Source organism: Calypte anna, chromosome 6 (genome assembly GCF_003957555.1).
Source record: "Calypte anna isolate BGI_N300 chromosome 6, bCalAnn1_v1.p, whole genome shotgun sequence".
Lineage (NCBI taxonomy): Eukaryota > Metazoa > Chordata > Aves > Apodiformes > Trochilidae > Calypte > Calypte anna.
The window spans coordinates 27,466,013-27,481,210 of record NC_044252.1 but is presented as its reverse complement, the minus strand read 5'-3'; the positions used below and the strand labels follow the sequence as shown (position 1 = coordinate 27,481,210).

At 40.7% G+C, this 15,198-nt stretch overlaps 1 protein-coding gene across 15 annotated transcripts in view; it reads left to right on the top strand.

The window, feature by feature from the left end:
• The window catches only part of ABLIM1 (actin binding LIM protein 1), a 147,104-nt gene that overhangs the window by 86,102 nt on the left and 45,804 nt on the right, over positions 1–15,198 (top strand). For 12 of the 15 annotated variants that reach the window (XM_030453083.1, XM_030453082.1, XM_030453081.1 and 9 more), the window contains exons 7-8: positions 6,261–6,348; positions 10,795–10,853. In XM_030453083.1, coding sequence (XP_030308943.1) covers positions 6,261–6,348; positions 10,795–10,853 — 147 coding nt within the window. Of the gene's footprint in view, positions 1–6,260; positions 6,349–10,794; positions 10,854–12,924; positions 12,988–15,198 lie in introns of all 15 variants that reach the window. The other 3 variants (XM_030453074.1, XM_030453075.1, XM_030453076.1) reach the window with 1 other exon arrangement.

The following is a 15,198-nucleotide window of genomic DNA, read 5'->3' as shown; positions in this document are numbered from 1 at the left end:
CCACATTATCTTAAAATCTCGTACACATTTTCTCTGGATATTTTCTGGTAAACTAGAAATTCAGTCACTGGGATTAGGTTTCTTTGTGCACAAAGGTTGCCCTGGATTCTGCAGAGATGTTGAAATCCTGGCAATAGGCAATAAACCTGTGCCTGCTAGTGATTTGCTCCTCTGTACTGCCCAAAACGTTCTAACCATCCACTTTGGGCTTCTCTGGCTACATTTCTTAGTTGAGTGGAATTACCTTCTTTGTAGTACCAGCCTCCTGCTGTTACTTGTATAGATGATGGAAGGCCATAACCTTGGTCCTGTGTGTAGCAGTAGGTGGCTTTGCCCCATGGATATGCAATGTATGGTTCCTATAAAGACTGTAGTTGGTAGTTCAGCATTTCACACCTGTGTGCAACCCTCTCACCATGGGACAGGTGACAGGAAAGTGACAAGTCAGTACTGGTGGTGCAGTTGCAAGTGCCTGCTAAGATCTTGCTAAATGAAGTCCAATTGATACTCTTCTGCCATGAGGACAGGTTCTTCCTGCCAGCAGAGCAGTTGCACAACTGGGAAGTTATCCTGAATCCTTACTCATATCTTTGCTATAAGGAAAAAATTGTATTTTAAGCAGCTAATGATTGCACTGCTATTAGCAGCAACTGATGGGCATAACAATATAGTATGCTGACAGAATTAACACTAACAAGTTACAGAGTTTATTACGGTCCATCTGTTGAGGAATATACTAGCATGATATTGGCAGTCCCTGCTGGAATGCTGGGAATTATTTCTGTACAAAACCCAAAAACTGGGTGTGAATTAACAGTGAGAGCATTTGTAGCAGTAGGACAGCAGCAGTTTTGGCTTACCCAAGGCAGCACAGCAAGTGAGGGAAGACTCTGAAGCTCTCCATGTATCTTGCATGCATGTTGTCATTCAGATTTACAGTGACAGCCTCACGCTCCAGTTCCCACTTTCCCCAGTGTGGTGTCTTGTGTCCTGCAGCCCCATCAGCATGGGAACTGCCAGTGGGAGCTCTGATTCCTGCTGCTCCATCCTCTCCCAGGTCAAACTGAGGCAGAGCCTGTGCTGAGAGCTGTTTCTATTGAGATTGTTGTGACAGCAGTGTTAAAAACAGCTTTAGAAAGTCCTAGTTTTAAAGACATGCCAAGCAAGGATTTATCAGGCTTAGAATTTTTCCAGTGTTGAAATTGTGTTACACTTTCCTTCCTTTAGGAAAAACTATGGTAGATTCTAACGTCCTTTGGAAGCAAAGGAGCTGTACTACTATTCTTGTATCTCAGCGCAGATATTTGTAGTGACTTGCTAAACAGATAAGAGCCTGGGAAAAAAAGAGTGGACAGTTTGGGTCAGGATGTTATTAGAGACAAATTTTGGTCTTCATGGTGTTTGTGCTGTTCCAGCCGCTCATGAGATCACAGGAGCCTGCAGAGAAGGAAACAATGGAATTTGATGTTATACCAAACATCAAACAGGGTTTAAGGTTCTGTGACCTCTGCAAGTAATTAAAATAAAGCTTCACTGTAAACTGGTAGGCTACTGCCACAGTTCCTGTTTTACAGTTTGTGAAATTCCTAAAGAGATTTAAAAGATGAGTTATTCATTGTGCTGCTTCCTTATCCTTAAGAGAGTTGGGAAATCAGGTGATTTTCCTCAGAGTCACAGTAGAACTAAATATTTGATTAGTTTTGTCCATCAAATGGGCCCATTTACCTGTGCATTTAAAAAAAAAAAAAAAAAAGGAGAGAAGGAGTGGGGGGAGCTTCTACTCTTAACTGAACTCTTTCATCTGCATAGCAGTTTTTTTGGTACTTAAATAGTTTTAGAAAAGTAAAGCTTTCTATATGTTCAATTGCTGTTTATCAGGTGCCTGCTAAGATATCTTTGAATGGAAAGTGAGTGAGTGCAGCTGTGCAAATGTAATGCAACAAACATGTACTTAATTGTGTCCTTTGGCCAGCAGAAAATGTCTGTTGGTAATTAGTTCTTCCTCTGCCAGAACCACTGGCATTTGAGCTCTCCTGGAGGGATTCTTGTTATTGTTCTCTCTGGCTCTTGTTCACTGTTGTTCTGGAAGGAAGAACAGAACTGAAGGCATGAGTAATAGGAAATCTTAAGCTCTCACAGTCACCGAAGAGGAAAACATTTATTTAATCAGACTAGAGCTCTACAAGCACTCAGAGAATAGAAGTTACTTTTGTGGGAAGCAGGGGACAAGAGGGGATGGACTCAGAAAATACATTCCTTGGCTTTTGAAGTTCTGTTGTCATGGGATTAACGCTGCATGTGTGCTCAGCGCGGGGGCTTTTTATGCTGGGTTTCTGGGGCACATCACATCAGCTTTCATCCAGCTGTATTTATAGCTTCTGATAGGGAATCATTCTTGCCATACCCACCGAGGCCTTCCCAGACACTTCTGAGTACCAGTACACTTTTGGCTTCAGGAGGTCCCCAAAGGTATCTTGATAAAATGAAAGCAAATGAGGGTTGTGAAGAGATGGAGCATCAGTGGTGTGAGCAGGAGTCTACAGGAGCTCAGTGCCTTGTGTTAACTGGTGCTCAGTTTAACTCCTTTCCTCCAGCCTTTTAGTTTTCTTTTTAAACAATAAGAGGTCTCTTTAATCCTGATGCATGCAGTGCTTAATGTAGTGGCTGTGTTCTGGGAGCTTTTCTAGTCTGGACCATTGTACTGGATTATTACCCCTCCATTGGGGTGAGCCTTTAAAGCCCCCTGTAAACAATATACCCTGGCTTTTAAACTGGCATTGCAGGCTGGTGTAATCAGCTAAGGAGGATTTCTTTCTTCCACTTGAAGTTATTCAAGGGAATAGCATGCTTGAAGTAGGCTGAAAATTGATAGCTGCAGTCTGAAAAGGCAATCAATGAAAGTTTGGTCTCTCATTATTAGCTATTATTATTGATCTTTATATTGTTCTTATACATAATAGAGTTTGTACTTTTGTGTTACTGGGGACACATCCTCTGCATAATATTCACAACAAGCTCCTCTATGTCACCCATCATCCACGAATCCTAACAAGTGAGCCTCCAGCTGTCATTCATGAGCCTTAGAGAAGTGATTATGTGGTTTAATTTTCAGGACTGGTCATGAGGAATACCTTTTCATAATTGATTCCCTTACTATGTTTTTCCAAAGTATCTTATGAAGGGCATTAATAGTTATTTAACCTTCTTCTTAGATTGGGAAACTGAAGCTCAGTGTTGCTTAAAGCTTGATTCCAGTATAAGCCTTGAACAGGATCCATCCAACTCCTGTCCCTGTGTAGGACACCCCTGGGATCACAGCATGTGCCTGAGAGCATCATCCAAAGGCTTCTTGAACTCAGGCAGGCTTGGTGCTGGAACCACTTCCCTAGGCAGCTGTTCCGCTGCTCAGCTGCCCTCTGGGTGAAAAACCTTTTTTAGATATCTAAGCTAAACACCCCATGATTCAGCTTCCTACCATTTCCCCAACTCCTGTCTTGGGTCGGAGGAGTTAAGAAATTGGTGCCAGTCCCATCTCTTCCCCTCGTGAGGAAGCCCCAGACTGCAATGAGGTCACCCCTCAGCCTCCTCTTCTCCAGACTGAACAATTGAAGTGACCTCAGCCACTCCTCATCCTTTCCAGATCCTTCATCATCCTTGTTCCTCTCCTTTGGGCACTTTCCAATAGCTTGATGTCTTTTCTATGCAGTGGTGCCCAAAACTGCACACAGTACTCAAGGTGAGGCTGTACCAGTGCAGAGTGGGACCATCAGCTCCCCTGCCCAGTTGGTGACCCTATGCTTGTTGCACCCCAGGACAGGGTTGGTCCTCCTGGCTGCCAGGGCACACTGCTGGCTCATATTCAGTATGACCCCCAGGTCCTTCTCCACCAGCCTGCTTTTTGAGACCTATTTTTCAATTATTCTCTTCCTGTTCAGAGAAGACCCTTCCTGGCAGTAATTCAGCCTTCTCAGAAATTTTTTATATCTCATTAACTGGGAGCAGTTCCCGGGACACAAGATTTGCCATCATCATTAAATCAAATGCATCTGAAATCACTTGTAACAAACAGGTCTGTGGGGCTCACTCTGCTGAAAAGCTTCAGGAATGTCTGAAAATTGAGAAGCTTTTTTGTAATCAAACACAGATAAAATTGTTCCTCTGTATGTACAATATTGTTTGTGTGAGGCAGAAAGTGTAGAAAATGATAGTGGCTTCTGCTCAGTGTTCACAGCCATAAGCTGCACTTATATATACAAGTAGCTGGTCTTTCCCCACCTATATTAAAGATCAAAATAGCTGTGGTTTGATGCCAATTTTACATTTCAGATACAGGTGTGGTTTCTTAATTTTCTTTTTCTTAAATTCCAGTCTTGAATAGACCTGATTGGACACCTCAGGGGTTAAATAATTGATAGACAGTCAGTGATGAAGAGGACATCCAATAATGAAAATGAGCATTAACTGTGGTTTTGCCTCTGGTTCAGTATTGGCTTTGTTGCTGCAAGTCAAGCATAAATTCCACATTTCCTCCCTCATTAGCTTTTCTTCCTTGAATAGGCAAATCTTGTAGTGACCTTTCATCCTCCCTTTTACCAGAGCCCCTTTTTTATCTGATAGGTCCAGGTGTGCTGTGCAAAAAGTACTAAATCACATTAATCTCTCTGTCTGGTGGATGCCTCCCTCCAAGGAGCAGGAATCAACAACAAAGGCAATATCTAAGTAGGAGAAGTGCAGAGGTTTTGCAGCTGAAGAGTGCATGGCTAAACTAACATCACACTGAGTCCTTTTCTCCAGCCTTGTATTTCTGAAATTCCTGGATGGGAATTGTTCTTAGTGACAAAATAAAGATAAAGTCATGTCAATAAACACCACTGTCTCTATATTTCCCAACTTTTCCCTAAATCAAATCCAAGTACTGCATTACTAGGCAGGAATAAATGAGAACATTAAGATGACATGCTTCAACTTTAGCTGTAGAAGAGCTGGGTAGCAGATCTGGTTTGGTAGTTGTCAGGTACTTTGATCCATATACTTCATCGTGCCATACTTTTAAATACTAGGCATGTATAATCAACATTGGATATGAACCAGAAATATGTTGTTACTTATCTCAATAAACAAAAGGAAAGGGTGAAGTTGGTAATGTTACAGTCTCAAGTACAATGAAGTAGGGAATGGATTTGATGGCATTTTGCAAGTCAACAACAGAGTAAGCAGCTACTTTGTGCATGAAACATCTCAGTGGAGAGAAGAAATGGATTTAGCTTGTTTTAAAAGCCAGGTAAAATTTTAAAGTCTTTTAGGATTCATTACTGAGGGCTATTTTCCAGGATTAATTATTTTTAGATTAAAAAAAGCCTGATATGGATTCTGTATGCTTAGTTTCTGATGCAAGGAAGCTTATAAATTGGTTGCTTTGTCTTCTAAGAAGAGATCACATTAACATCTTTGCCTTGATTTTTTTCCTGTCCTCCTAGACCTAAAATCTGAACATCTTTGTCTATTATGGGTGTCAGAGTACTAAGGGACTGAATAGCTCGGTGAATTTGGGTAACAGGATCTAGAGTATTTAGTATCTTTACATCCGTAGTTCCAGTTCAGCTCAAGCTGTCTGTGCTACTGTGGCTTCTGAAGTCAGGCATCTGGGAGCTGATGGTCCCTGAAGTGGCTCCAGAGAGCTCTCTCTCTTTATGCCCATATCAGCAGTAGCAGGAAGAAGGCCAAAGAATGAAATGGCAGGTTGAAAAGTGTTGTTCACTGTCTAAAATTATACACAACAATGAACCAATTGAGCAGATACATGGTGTTTCCCAAAATGGGGAGGCAGCAGGTTTATGCAGGTGTTTAACTGCAGTGTGACATTCATTGCCTTGGACTGAGATGGCAATTAAAAAATATGTTTGACAACTCATGGAGAAGAAAGAGATTGTGATGTGGCCTCTAGCCTGAAGGTCTTTGAACTGCTGATTACTTGAATTGGAAGGTGTGTAGAGGAAAGGTTGTTCTTTATTGCCTTGTTTCTTTACAGCCTTTTACCCCAAACAGTGGCTGCTGGCCCTGTTGAGGACAGGGATACTCTTGAGCCTCTGGAGTGAAGCTCTGTGTCAGATCTTATTTCTTTATCACTTTTGTCACATCACAAGGGCAATGTTGTACCAAAAAAGGTGAAATAGAAGACAAATGGCAATATGTTTCTCAAAAAGCAGTGTAATGCAATGATTCCTCATTTTCTCCTTTTTCAATATTTGTTTCTTTTTTAGGCAGGTGACAAGCATTACCATCCAAGCTGTGCACGATGCAGCAGGTGCAACCAAATGTTCACAGAAGGAGAAGAAATGTATCTGCAAGGTAAGGATGTCTCCATTCCAAAACAAAAAACCAGACCTAGAAATATAAACTAAGTAATATAGGCACGGAGCCTATGGCAACTACAGCCATCCCATCTTCATTAGTGTTCTTACACTTTTTCCCTTGAAACTCCTTCACTCTTGTAAGTGGTCATGATGGTGGCTTTGCAATGACTACACCCCACCTGAGGCAGAACCAGAATTATTTAGGCTGCCTCTGAATTTAGCATGGGTAGCTTGGCACACAGACAATGTTAGAGGGTTTCCCCTGAATTCTGCTGATCATTTTCTCTGCTTTTCTGGACCACACTCCAAGCTGTAAAAGGCAATGGAAAAACTTCCCAAGACTTCAGTGAGCTTGTATTGAATCTTGAAGATCTCATTCCCCATGTGCATTGAGAGATTTTCTTCTCTGGTTTTTAGTCATATTTTCTTGTCTTGCCTGTTACCCTTTTATCTGGTCATGTATCTCTTTTTATTCCCATATACTTTATTTGCATGTCTTTCTGTAGCCATTTCTTTCTTCTTTGTTTATTTTTATCTCCTTTTAACTGGCTCAAACTCTGAGATATTGCCAGGCAGGTTTTTTTCGTAAATCTTTCACACAAAAAAAGAAGGTGGTCTTTTCTTTGATTGAAAACTATCCTTGATATTAATTCCACCTGTTATCCCAGAAGGTAGCATGTTAACTATTAAGCTACAGTTATTTTATTGCTTGCTATGGTATTAACTAATATTGGTAGAAAAAGTCTGATACATATTGGGATTTTGTATATTGCACTTATGTTAGAAAACTTGCCTGATGTACCTAAAAGAAGTGTAAAAGGAATGAAATGATGAAAGGGTGGTGGCAGCCACCTCTTGAAATCCTGAGGAGGGATTCCTTCTGGAGGAATTCCAAAATAAGGTAATATTGTTAAGGAATTTCTTTGAAGCTAATCTGTGTTATTGGGTACTTTGTCCTCCCTTGCAGTCTGACTCTTTCATCTCTCACTGACCTTATACCTAAGCCATCTTATTCCAGCTGTGTGCAGAACAGATTGAGTTGTGTGGCCTCTTGTGTTGCAAGAGTAAGGAGAGACTGGGTAGGAAGTACTGTTTTCTGATGGCAAATTGGAAAGAGTAATTTGAAAGCAGCAGCTTTCTGATCTTCTCAGTTTTCTCACACCATAGCATGATAAACTCCAGAGTTCAAGGTGAGCATCAGTTCATCCTTTGCTGCTATAAATAAAAGCTGTTTGCAGCTGATACCATTCACATCTGTCTAGCAGAGAGTTGGAGTTCATGTTGATTTGGCTTTTGCAGCTCCAAATAAGACAGAAGGTATTTCTTCCACTTCCACAAGGCTAGATGATGTTGTGGCCAAGTTCAGGTATTACAAAAGAGAGTGGAGAGACACCTGTCCCCTGTGATCTGCCATCATTCTGGTTTTGGCTTTATCTCACTTTCTGTGATTGTGAATTAATGTTCTTTATGCTCCCTCTGTCTCAGAGGAGGAGCAGGCCAAGATGCATTATTTTTTTGTTCAAAAACTGTTTTCTGACTAAATAATGTTTTTGCTGAGTGTGCTTCAGTCTGCCCTGCCAGAGCTTTCCATGCTGGATTCAGCGTGCCTGTAAGGGACCTAAAAGCCTTTCCTTAGTACAAAGCTCTCAGCTGAAATGTATATCCTGACTCCATACAAACTGTTTACTCTAGGGTATAAAGTAATGGCATTCCAAGGGTTTCCTTGAAATAAAAATACAACACCACTGAAGCTAGAATGGAAATTGCGTTATTGATAAATTACCTGAAAATATGCAGCTTCTGTCTCACTTATAATTGTCTTCTCCACAAGACATGGAAGCACTCTGTTGGTTCTGCTTTGTATAATAGAGGAGCCTGGCAGGTTTGTGGTAGCTGTTTGTATTAGAAACACAGGAAACCTGCAAAATGAATACGTGGGAAAACATTCTCTCTATTTTGGGGCTTTCTGTGTTAAGTATGGTTTAAATAATGCTAGCAGAAGCTCTCTGGCTTTGGCTTGCTCCCTCAAGGAAAATGAAAATAAATGAGATAGAAACCTTTCCTTTTCCAGTGGCTTCCTAATGGGCTGTCCCAGAAGATTATTGCTGAGCTAGAATGGTGCTTCACTTGATTTTCATACAGGCTTTCAGCCTTATTCAATGTGTAAATGGTAGCCCAGCTTACTGAGTTTTAGAGCTCTACGTTGAAACAATGAGACATGCAAAGTAAAAGCTAAATAAATTATCACATTTGTTGATGTCTACCAAGTGAGTAAAAAAGTACATGTAAGGAATGGAAATAACCAGAATTTGCTGAGCTGTTTCTAAGAGCAGCAATGCAGCTTGAGAATTTGTGCTGTTCTGAGCATTTCAAAATTGTTATGTTTGTATGAAGAAAATCTACAAATATTAGGTGGCTCAGAGGTTAAGAGCATTAAAAATTCTTGCATTTAATTTCTTAATCCTGCTCTACCTGGTTTGGTTTCTTTAATTCCATCTATTTCAAACCACTTACTGTTCTGTGAAAGAGAACTCACAACTCTTACCTAAATTTCACCATGAAAATGACATCCAAGATCTCCTGCATTTCTTGTTCACTTTCAGCAGCTCCAACACTCTCTAGAGGTGTCCCTGAAATTGTTTCAGCTTGTGCTAAATACTGTCCAAAAATGCAGAGACAGCTTTATATTTGATGATGGGGATGGCTTAATAGAAAATAAACTGAGGTACAGAGGAGCAGTGATAATTTTTCTCAGGGTCACACAGGAAGAGAAGAAAGAAAGAGAATTGAATCTAAGCCTTCCAAGTTAGTTCATCAGCCTTAGAACATGAACTCCCTTTTTCCTGATTGCTTGGACCTGTCTGACCTCCTAAGCAAATGCACAGGGAATGCTTCCCTACTGATCTCACAGGCTCTGTGGGGTCCTGGATCTGAGGATGCTGTTTGTTTACAGAGAAACCTGTTGGTACACTTCTCCCTGTTGACGTCTCATTTGCCCCTGCCAAATGCACAGTTTCTTCTTCCTTCTCTTAGACTCAAAGCCAAATATCTCATATTCCTGGTCCAGAGTTCTGTCCAGTCTCCTGATGGTGATGTTATTATGTGCTGCTGGGAAGTGAAAACATTCCTGCTGGTCTTTACTTCTGTACTGAGCCATGGAAGGGCTCACCAGAACAAAATTTCCAGGGGCCCTGACCCATACTTCTCTGAGGGTTGGGTTTCCTCTCACTACACTCAAACTAACAGTCACCAGCAGGAGACCTGGACCTTGTTCTGTTTGATGTCTTTGTGTACAGAGGGAAGTGGTGATGTTCCCCCCTGCAGACAGACAAGGCTGTATTGGCTTTGGGGTGACTGGAATTATGTTTAAATTTGACTGCAGCTGCACTCAGTGTTAAAAATCAGCATTAGCTTCTGCTCCCTTTCCACTTGGCTGATACCTGCCAGCAGCTTCCCAGCAGTAACCACAGTTTCCACTCTGTTCCAAAGAACTGGAATGAGGTGGATGTGCTACTTACCCCTGACACTGCTCAGCCCTTGGGGACAGATGGATATTTACATTTGCAGAGCATAAGAGAGAATCCCATGTTTTGGGACACAAACAGCAGAGACATTGCCTTTCTTAGTAGGATGTGGAGCTGGAATAGGAAGCGTAGGTGGAAATGCCAGTGCAACACATGCTGCTGATCTTGCAGAGCAAAAGGTAGAAATGATCCCTGTGCCAATGGCAGGGATAATACTCTGTGAGCTAGGGAGAGGCTCTTCCATATGCTGCCCTCTACTACCTGTGTCACAGTCACCTTTTCCCCTTAGAGCAGTGGATGAAATACAGCCCTGATTCTGCTGCATTACAAAATTTCTAATTTAGCTTTTCCTGTTGCATTTTGTCTAATTGGAGAGAAGAGGTGAACTGAGTATTAGTTTACAGTAACTGAATATGACACCTAATGCTCAAGGAAGTGATAGGAACATCCTGGTATTGATAGATTTACCAGTTAGAACTTTCTTCTCATATTTGGTACAGTGCATAGAGGGGGAACAGATCAGGTGGTGATGGCCCAGTTCTTTTCTCATACCCTCCATCCTGTCCAGAGGAACACTCTGTCTTTCTGTTCCTCCACCTGGTGCTTGCTGAGTGCCTTGCTGTTTGAGGCTGTTTGAGTTTTAATTAAAAATATGAGCAAAGTGCTTTGACAGCCTCAGGAAGAGGCTGCTGTAGATGGGCCAAAGCTTTGAATGTTGTTTGTTTTTTTTTTTCACTTGTGTTTCTTGTGAGCTAGAGTTGAAAATTAATTATTTGCATAGTTTATAAAGATTCACTATCTGGTGCAATGAAGGGATTCTCCCTAATAGCTGGTTTGTCTTAAAAGTCATCTGCTTTACTCTGAATAAAAATGGTCATTTTTCCTCTGAATAAAAATGTTTTTTTTTTCTCTCTCAGGTTCCACTGTCTGGCATCCCGACTGTAAGCAATCCACTAAGAGTGAAGATAAGCTACGGGTAAGCTGAATTCATGCTGGTGACACACCAGATATTTTAAGCACACAATAGCTCAATGTTGTTTTTAAAATAGTGACTTTTTCCATGTTATTTTCGCATAGCTGTCACCACTCTGGCAGAGTAAACAGTGGAGGCACTTTAGAGGTATTGCTCTGATTTTTAGGCTCACCAGTTTCGCTACCTATCTCAGTGCACTGCCTTAAAGATAGCATAATTTACAGGGCAAATGCTACAAAATATTTTAGTATTTTTTCACATCTGTATAATTGCTCTATAGCTATCCACTACTATGTGTGGTTATTTACAGCATTTAGACAATATCCACTCTTCTCCCTTTGCCATCCAAATAAACCTCAGCCTGAAGTGATTCAAATTTGAGTTCCAAGAAGAGCTGCAGTTACCCTTGGAGTCGCCTCAACATTTCCAGACAGACGTTCTGTATCAAATCTTTGATGGCAATAATGCTGCTCAGATAAATACTGGAGCCTGGCTTTTTGCATGCACCAGGCAACTCTAAGCTCATATTCACTAATTCATCTTCTGCACAATTTACTCTTTTTGATGTCTCGCTTCTTTGAACTTGGATAATTTTTCTGGATATGAATATTAAAGACTGTATATATGATAAAATGTCTTTAAGACAAGGAAACTAATATCTAGGATATCCTGTGGGTTGTGTTCTATGTGTGGCTCATTCACAGGAAGCCACATCCTTCAGAATTTATTTATATGCACTGGTCTGTAAAACATCCCCCACAGAAAGTTTGCTATGATCCTAAATGTACAGATAAATTTTTGTTGATCAGAGTTCATGTTAGTGTGGGTTGTACTGATAGTATGGAAGTAAAATTTGGCCTAGAAGGTCATGGGATCTAGCACAGCCAAACATCACTGTAATGTCATCCAGCATTTGCACATTTTTCTGTCCTGACATTCCATAAGAAAATGGAAAATCATGCCAGACTGAATTTTCTCCCTCATTTAACAATTTGAGTGTAAGGCAGTGTTTTGAGCCTGCTTAAGTGTCAGAATGTTTGTGCTTTGCAGAGAATGGTTGGGCTACAATCCCTCCCTTTCACTTGGACCCAAGAGTCTTATCAAAGCACATCTGACTGAATTGCATCTGACTGAATTTTCTGTATTATTAAATCAGTGGGCATCTGAGAAATGTTATGGCACAGCTATTCAAGGTTACCATGTTCCTGGATGAGAGCTTCTATGCAGAGGTTTAATATGTCTCTAAAAAGCATTGACAAATGAAGCTGGCTGTAGTCTCTGTCTCCTCTGGTGCAAAGTCAGACACCTGATTTTTGAAATCAGTTTGAGTTCACTTTGACTGGCACAGGTTTCATTCTGCTGATTTAAATGAAGCAGGAGCAAACAGGTAGGTACAGAAACAAATGAAACTGGAGGAGCTATGGGCTATTTGACCATCACCACCAAATTATGAACTTTACTTTGATTCAGTGTCATTTTCTTATGACATACATTTAGATCTGATGTGAGAATCAGAATATCATTAGTGAGCTGACAAACCCATGATACAGACACTTGCAGTTCAGGGTCAGGCCTAGATTTTCTGGTGCTTCTGCAAAAAGCCAGTGACATAATCTGTTTGCTCTGCTGGGTTTCCTTTCCCTACAGAGCAAAAAAAAAAAAGCCCTTTTATCACTGAATTTACTTTAGCTGTTTTCTCTTAGTAACTGAATTGTGATATAAATTAATCAGCATTCTAACTGGCCAAGATTTGGGGGAGTTCATTAAAAGCCTGTTTGCTTTAGATCTTACCCCACTGGGTTTCTCTGGAGGATTATAAAGCCAAAACAAGAAATAAAAAAAAGCAACCATATGCATGTTTCAAAAATACACATTACCTAGGACTGGGTGTTTTTTATAACTGGCTGGATGCTCGTGATTCTGCAGGGATTAGTAAGTAGTACAGATATTATAGCACACTGATTATTACCTAGCGAGTAGATAATAGTAACTTGATTGAAAAAAGAGCTTAACCACTGAGCTGGGGAAACTGCTTTCCTTTTCACTCATTTTTCCCTTTTGTGTTTCATGGCAGCATTCCTCATCTGAGTTCTTTTATCCAAAGAGTCTGGTTCTGCGCAGGCCACGCTCTGCAGAGGTTTGCTGGTGCATTTTCATAGTGTTGAAAATGGTCTTCTTTACTGAGAAGATTCCTCACTGTCATTTGCTGTGCTTGCTACTACTTCTGCCACACAGCTTTCCTGCTCTCACTTGCCACCGTGGGCACTGACGCTGTATTTTGCATCATGTGGTGCAGTGTTGTTTGTTAATTCTCACATCTTTTAGTTTTGTTTAATGAAATGCTTACAATTAATTCATTTTAGATTTAGTTGAGCTTTTGGGGGCTGTGCTATTGTTCTACCGGTGTTAGAGAAAACTTTTCTTCTAAAATGAAAAAATTACAGTGTAAATATCAGCTAATGAAAATGGTAGAAAGCAGGTGAGTTTAAGTAATGGTTGAAAATAAATTATTTTCCATGACCAACGGTTTATGCTTTTTCAAAAGAAAAAAATGCCATCAGTTAGATCAGTTCCTTGTTTCTGTGTATTGACCAACTATATATGAATACTTTAGAGAAAATACTGTAAAAATTCCAGGTTTGGACTTGTTCTGTGTGCTGCCCAAGAGCATTTGCCTCTCTCTAATCCAGGGCACATCCATGCCTGGGTTGGGAAGTTCTACCTGTCCTCTGGATTCTGGACTACCTTTCTACTTTGAGGCTCCCTTGAGTTTGCTTTGCACCCACAAACACCATCCACTTCCATTTCTTCTCCTTCAGAGCTGTGCTTATTTATTAGAAGTGTTTTCTGTGGGGACACACGTGGCTGTACAGCTTGCAGGTACACCTGAGGTGTAGCTTACACCTGCAGACAAAGTAAGGATGTGCAGGAATGGACTTGGAACAGGCTAGCAGTGGGCAGATAGCCTGAGAGCATCCATGCCAATGGATTGCCAGTGTGTCTGCACTGCCTTCACATCTCTAGTTGCAAAATAGATGCAGTCACACTGCCAGCCAGGGCAGGATGTGTGTGTGAGATGCAGGACAGCATCATGTGGTTCAATCAGTGCTGCTCTGCTGAGGGAGTTAATTCAAGCCCTGTGTCCTCTGTCCTGCTCAGTGCTTTGGTCAGATTAGTTGTGATGTTGTGGTGCTTTACCCACTCTTGAGTGCAGCTCCCTTCACTACAGAAATACAGATCTAGAAAATACAGTTGTAAAGATGTGTTATCAGTGGTCCTGAGGAGGGCAGTGCCTCTGCAGTGCTAGGCTTTATGGAATTGAATGTTGGAGCCTGAGAACAACAAACTGTGGGACCATTTCACTCATCTTTTAGGCCAGTATTTATTAGAAAATTTATTAGAAAAATAAACAAGAGCAGCCCATATCACTGTAAAGGCATGTTCTCTTTCTTGCGTTGTAGACTGCATAGGATGCAAGCAACTTTGGGTTAGATTAATATCCTCTTGTGTACACTTGATCAGTATTAAATTCAGTTCTGATTTGTGCTGATTATACCAAGTTCAGTTCAAGGCAGATTTTGGCTTCAAGTGTTCTTCTACAGAGCAGACAAAGAAACTATAATTCCTGTGGCTGTAAAGATGGGCCAAAAGCTTGAACCTACATGAAAATTGTAGGTTGAAAATTGTAGAGTTTTAAGTCCCATTAATTCTCTGAGAATTTTCCTGCTGAATTCAGTATGTTCTGGTCTTCCCACTTTATTTTCTTCAGCTTTACACTTAACTTGCTCTTGGTGAAGGCTACATTTGCATGAGCAGTCTTTTTAAAGTCTTTTGGTAGCAATGTGCCTTCAATGACTGTGTGCTGAAAATTCATCCTCCACTCTGGCCTTTGTGTCAAAAAAGGAAAGAAAAATTAGTTGTAACCTACTTAATATGTTTTTCTGTGTGATTTTGAACTAAACCTGTTCACTAGTTTTGTCTTGACGCAAACATGATATAGACTTTTTTTTTTTTATGGCTGAGAAATAATGAATGCATGCATTTGAAGGAAACACTTGTATAAGGAGAAGGGTACAGCTGAGCAAGCAGACAGGGGCAATGACTGCTCTAACACTGGGATGCTTGATTGGTCTTGTACACAGCCACTGAAATACATAGGAAGCCTGAGTTTAATGAACCCTGGTTGAGTCCTAAATAACTTTAAAACCTTGAAGCTGATGAAGCAGGTAGTTGGAGTTGCAAGTGTCCTCAGGACACTAAGAAAGACAAATTTCTTGCTATTGAAAAGTTGTGTCTGGATAGTAAAATAAATTACATCCTGATCTTTCATTACTTTATTTATAAACAT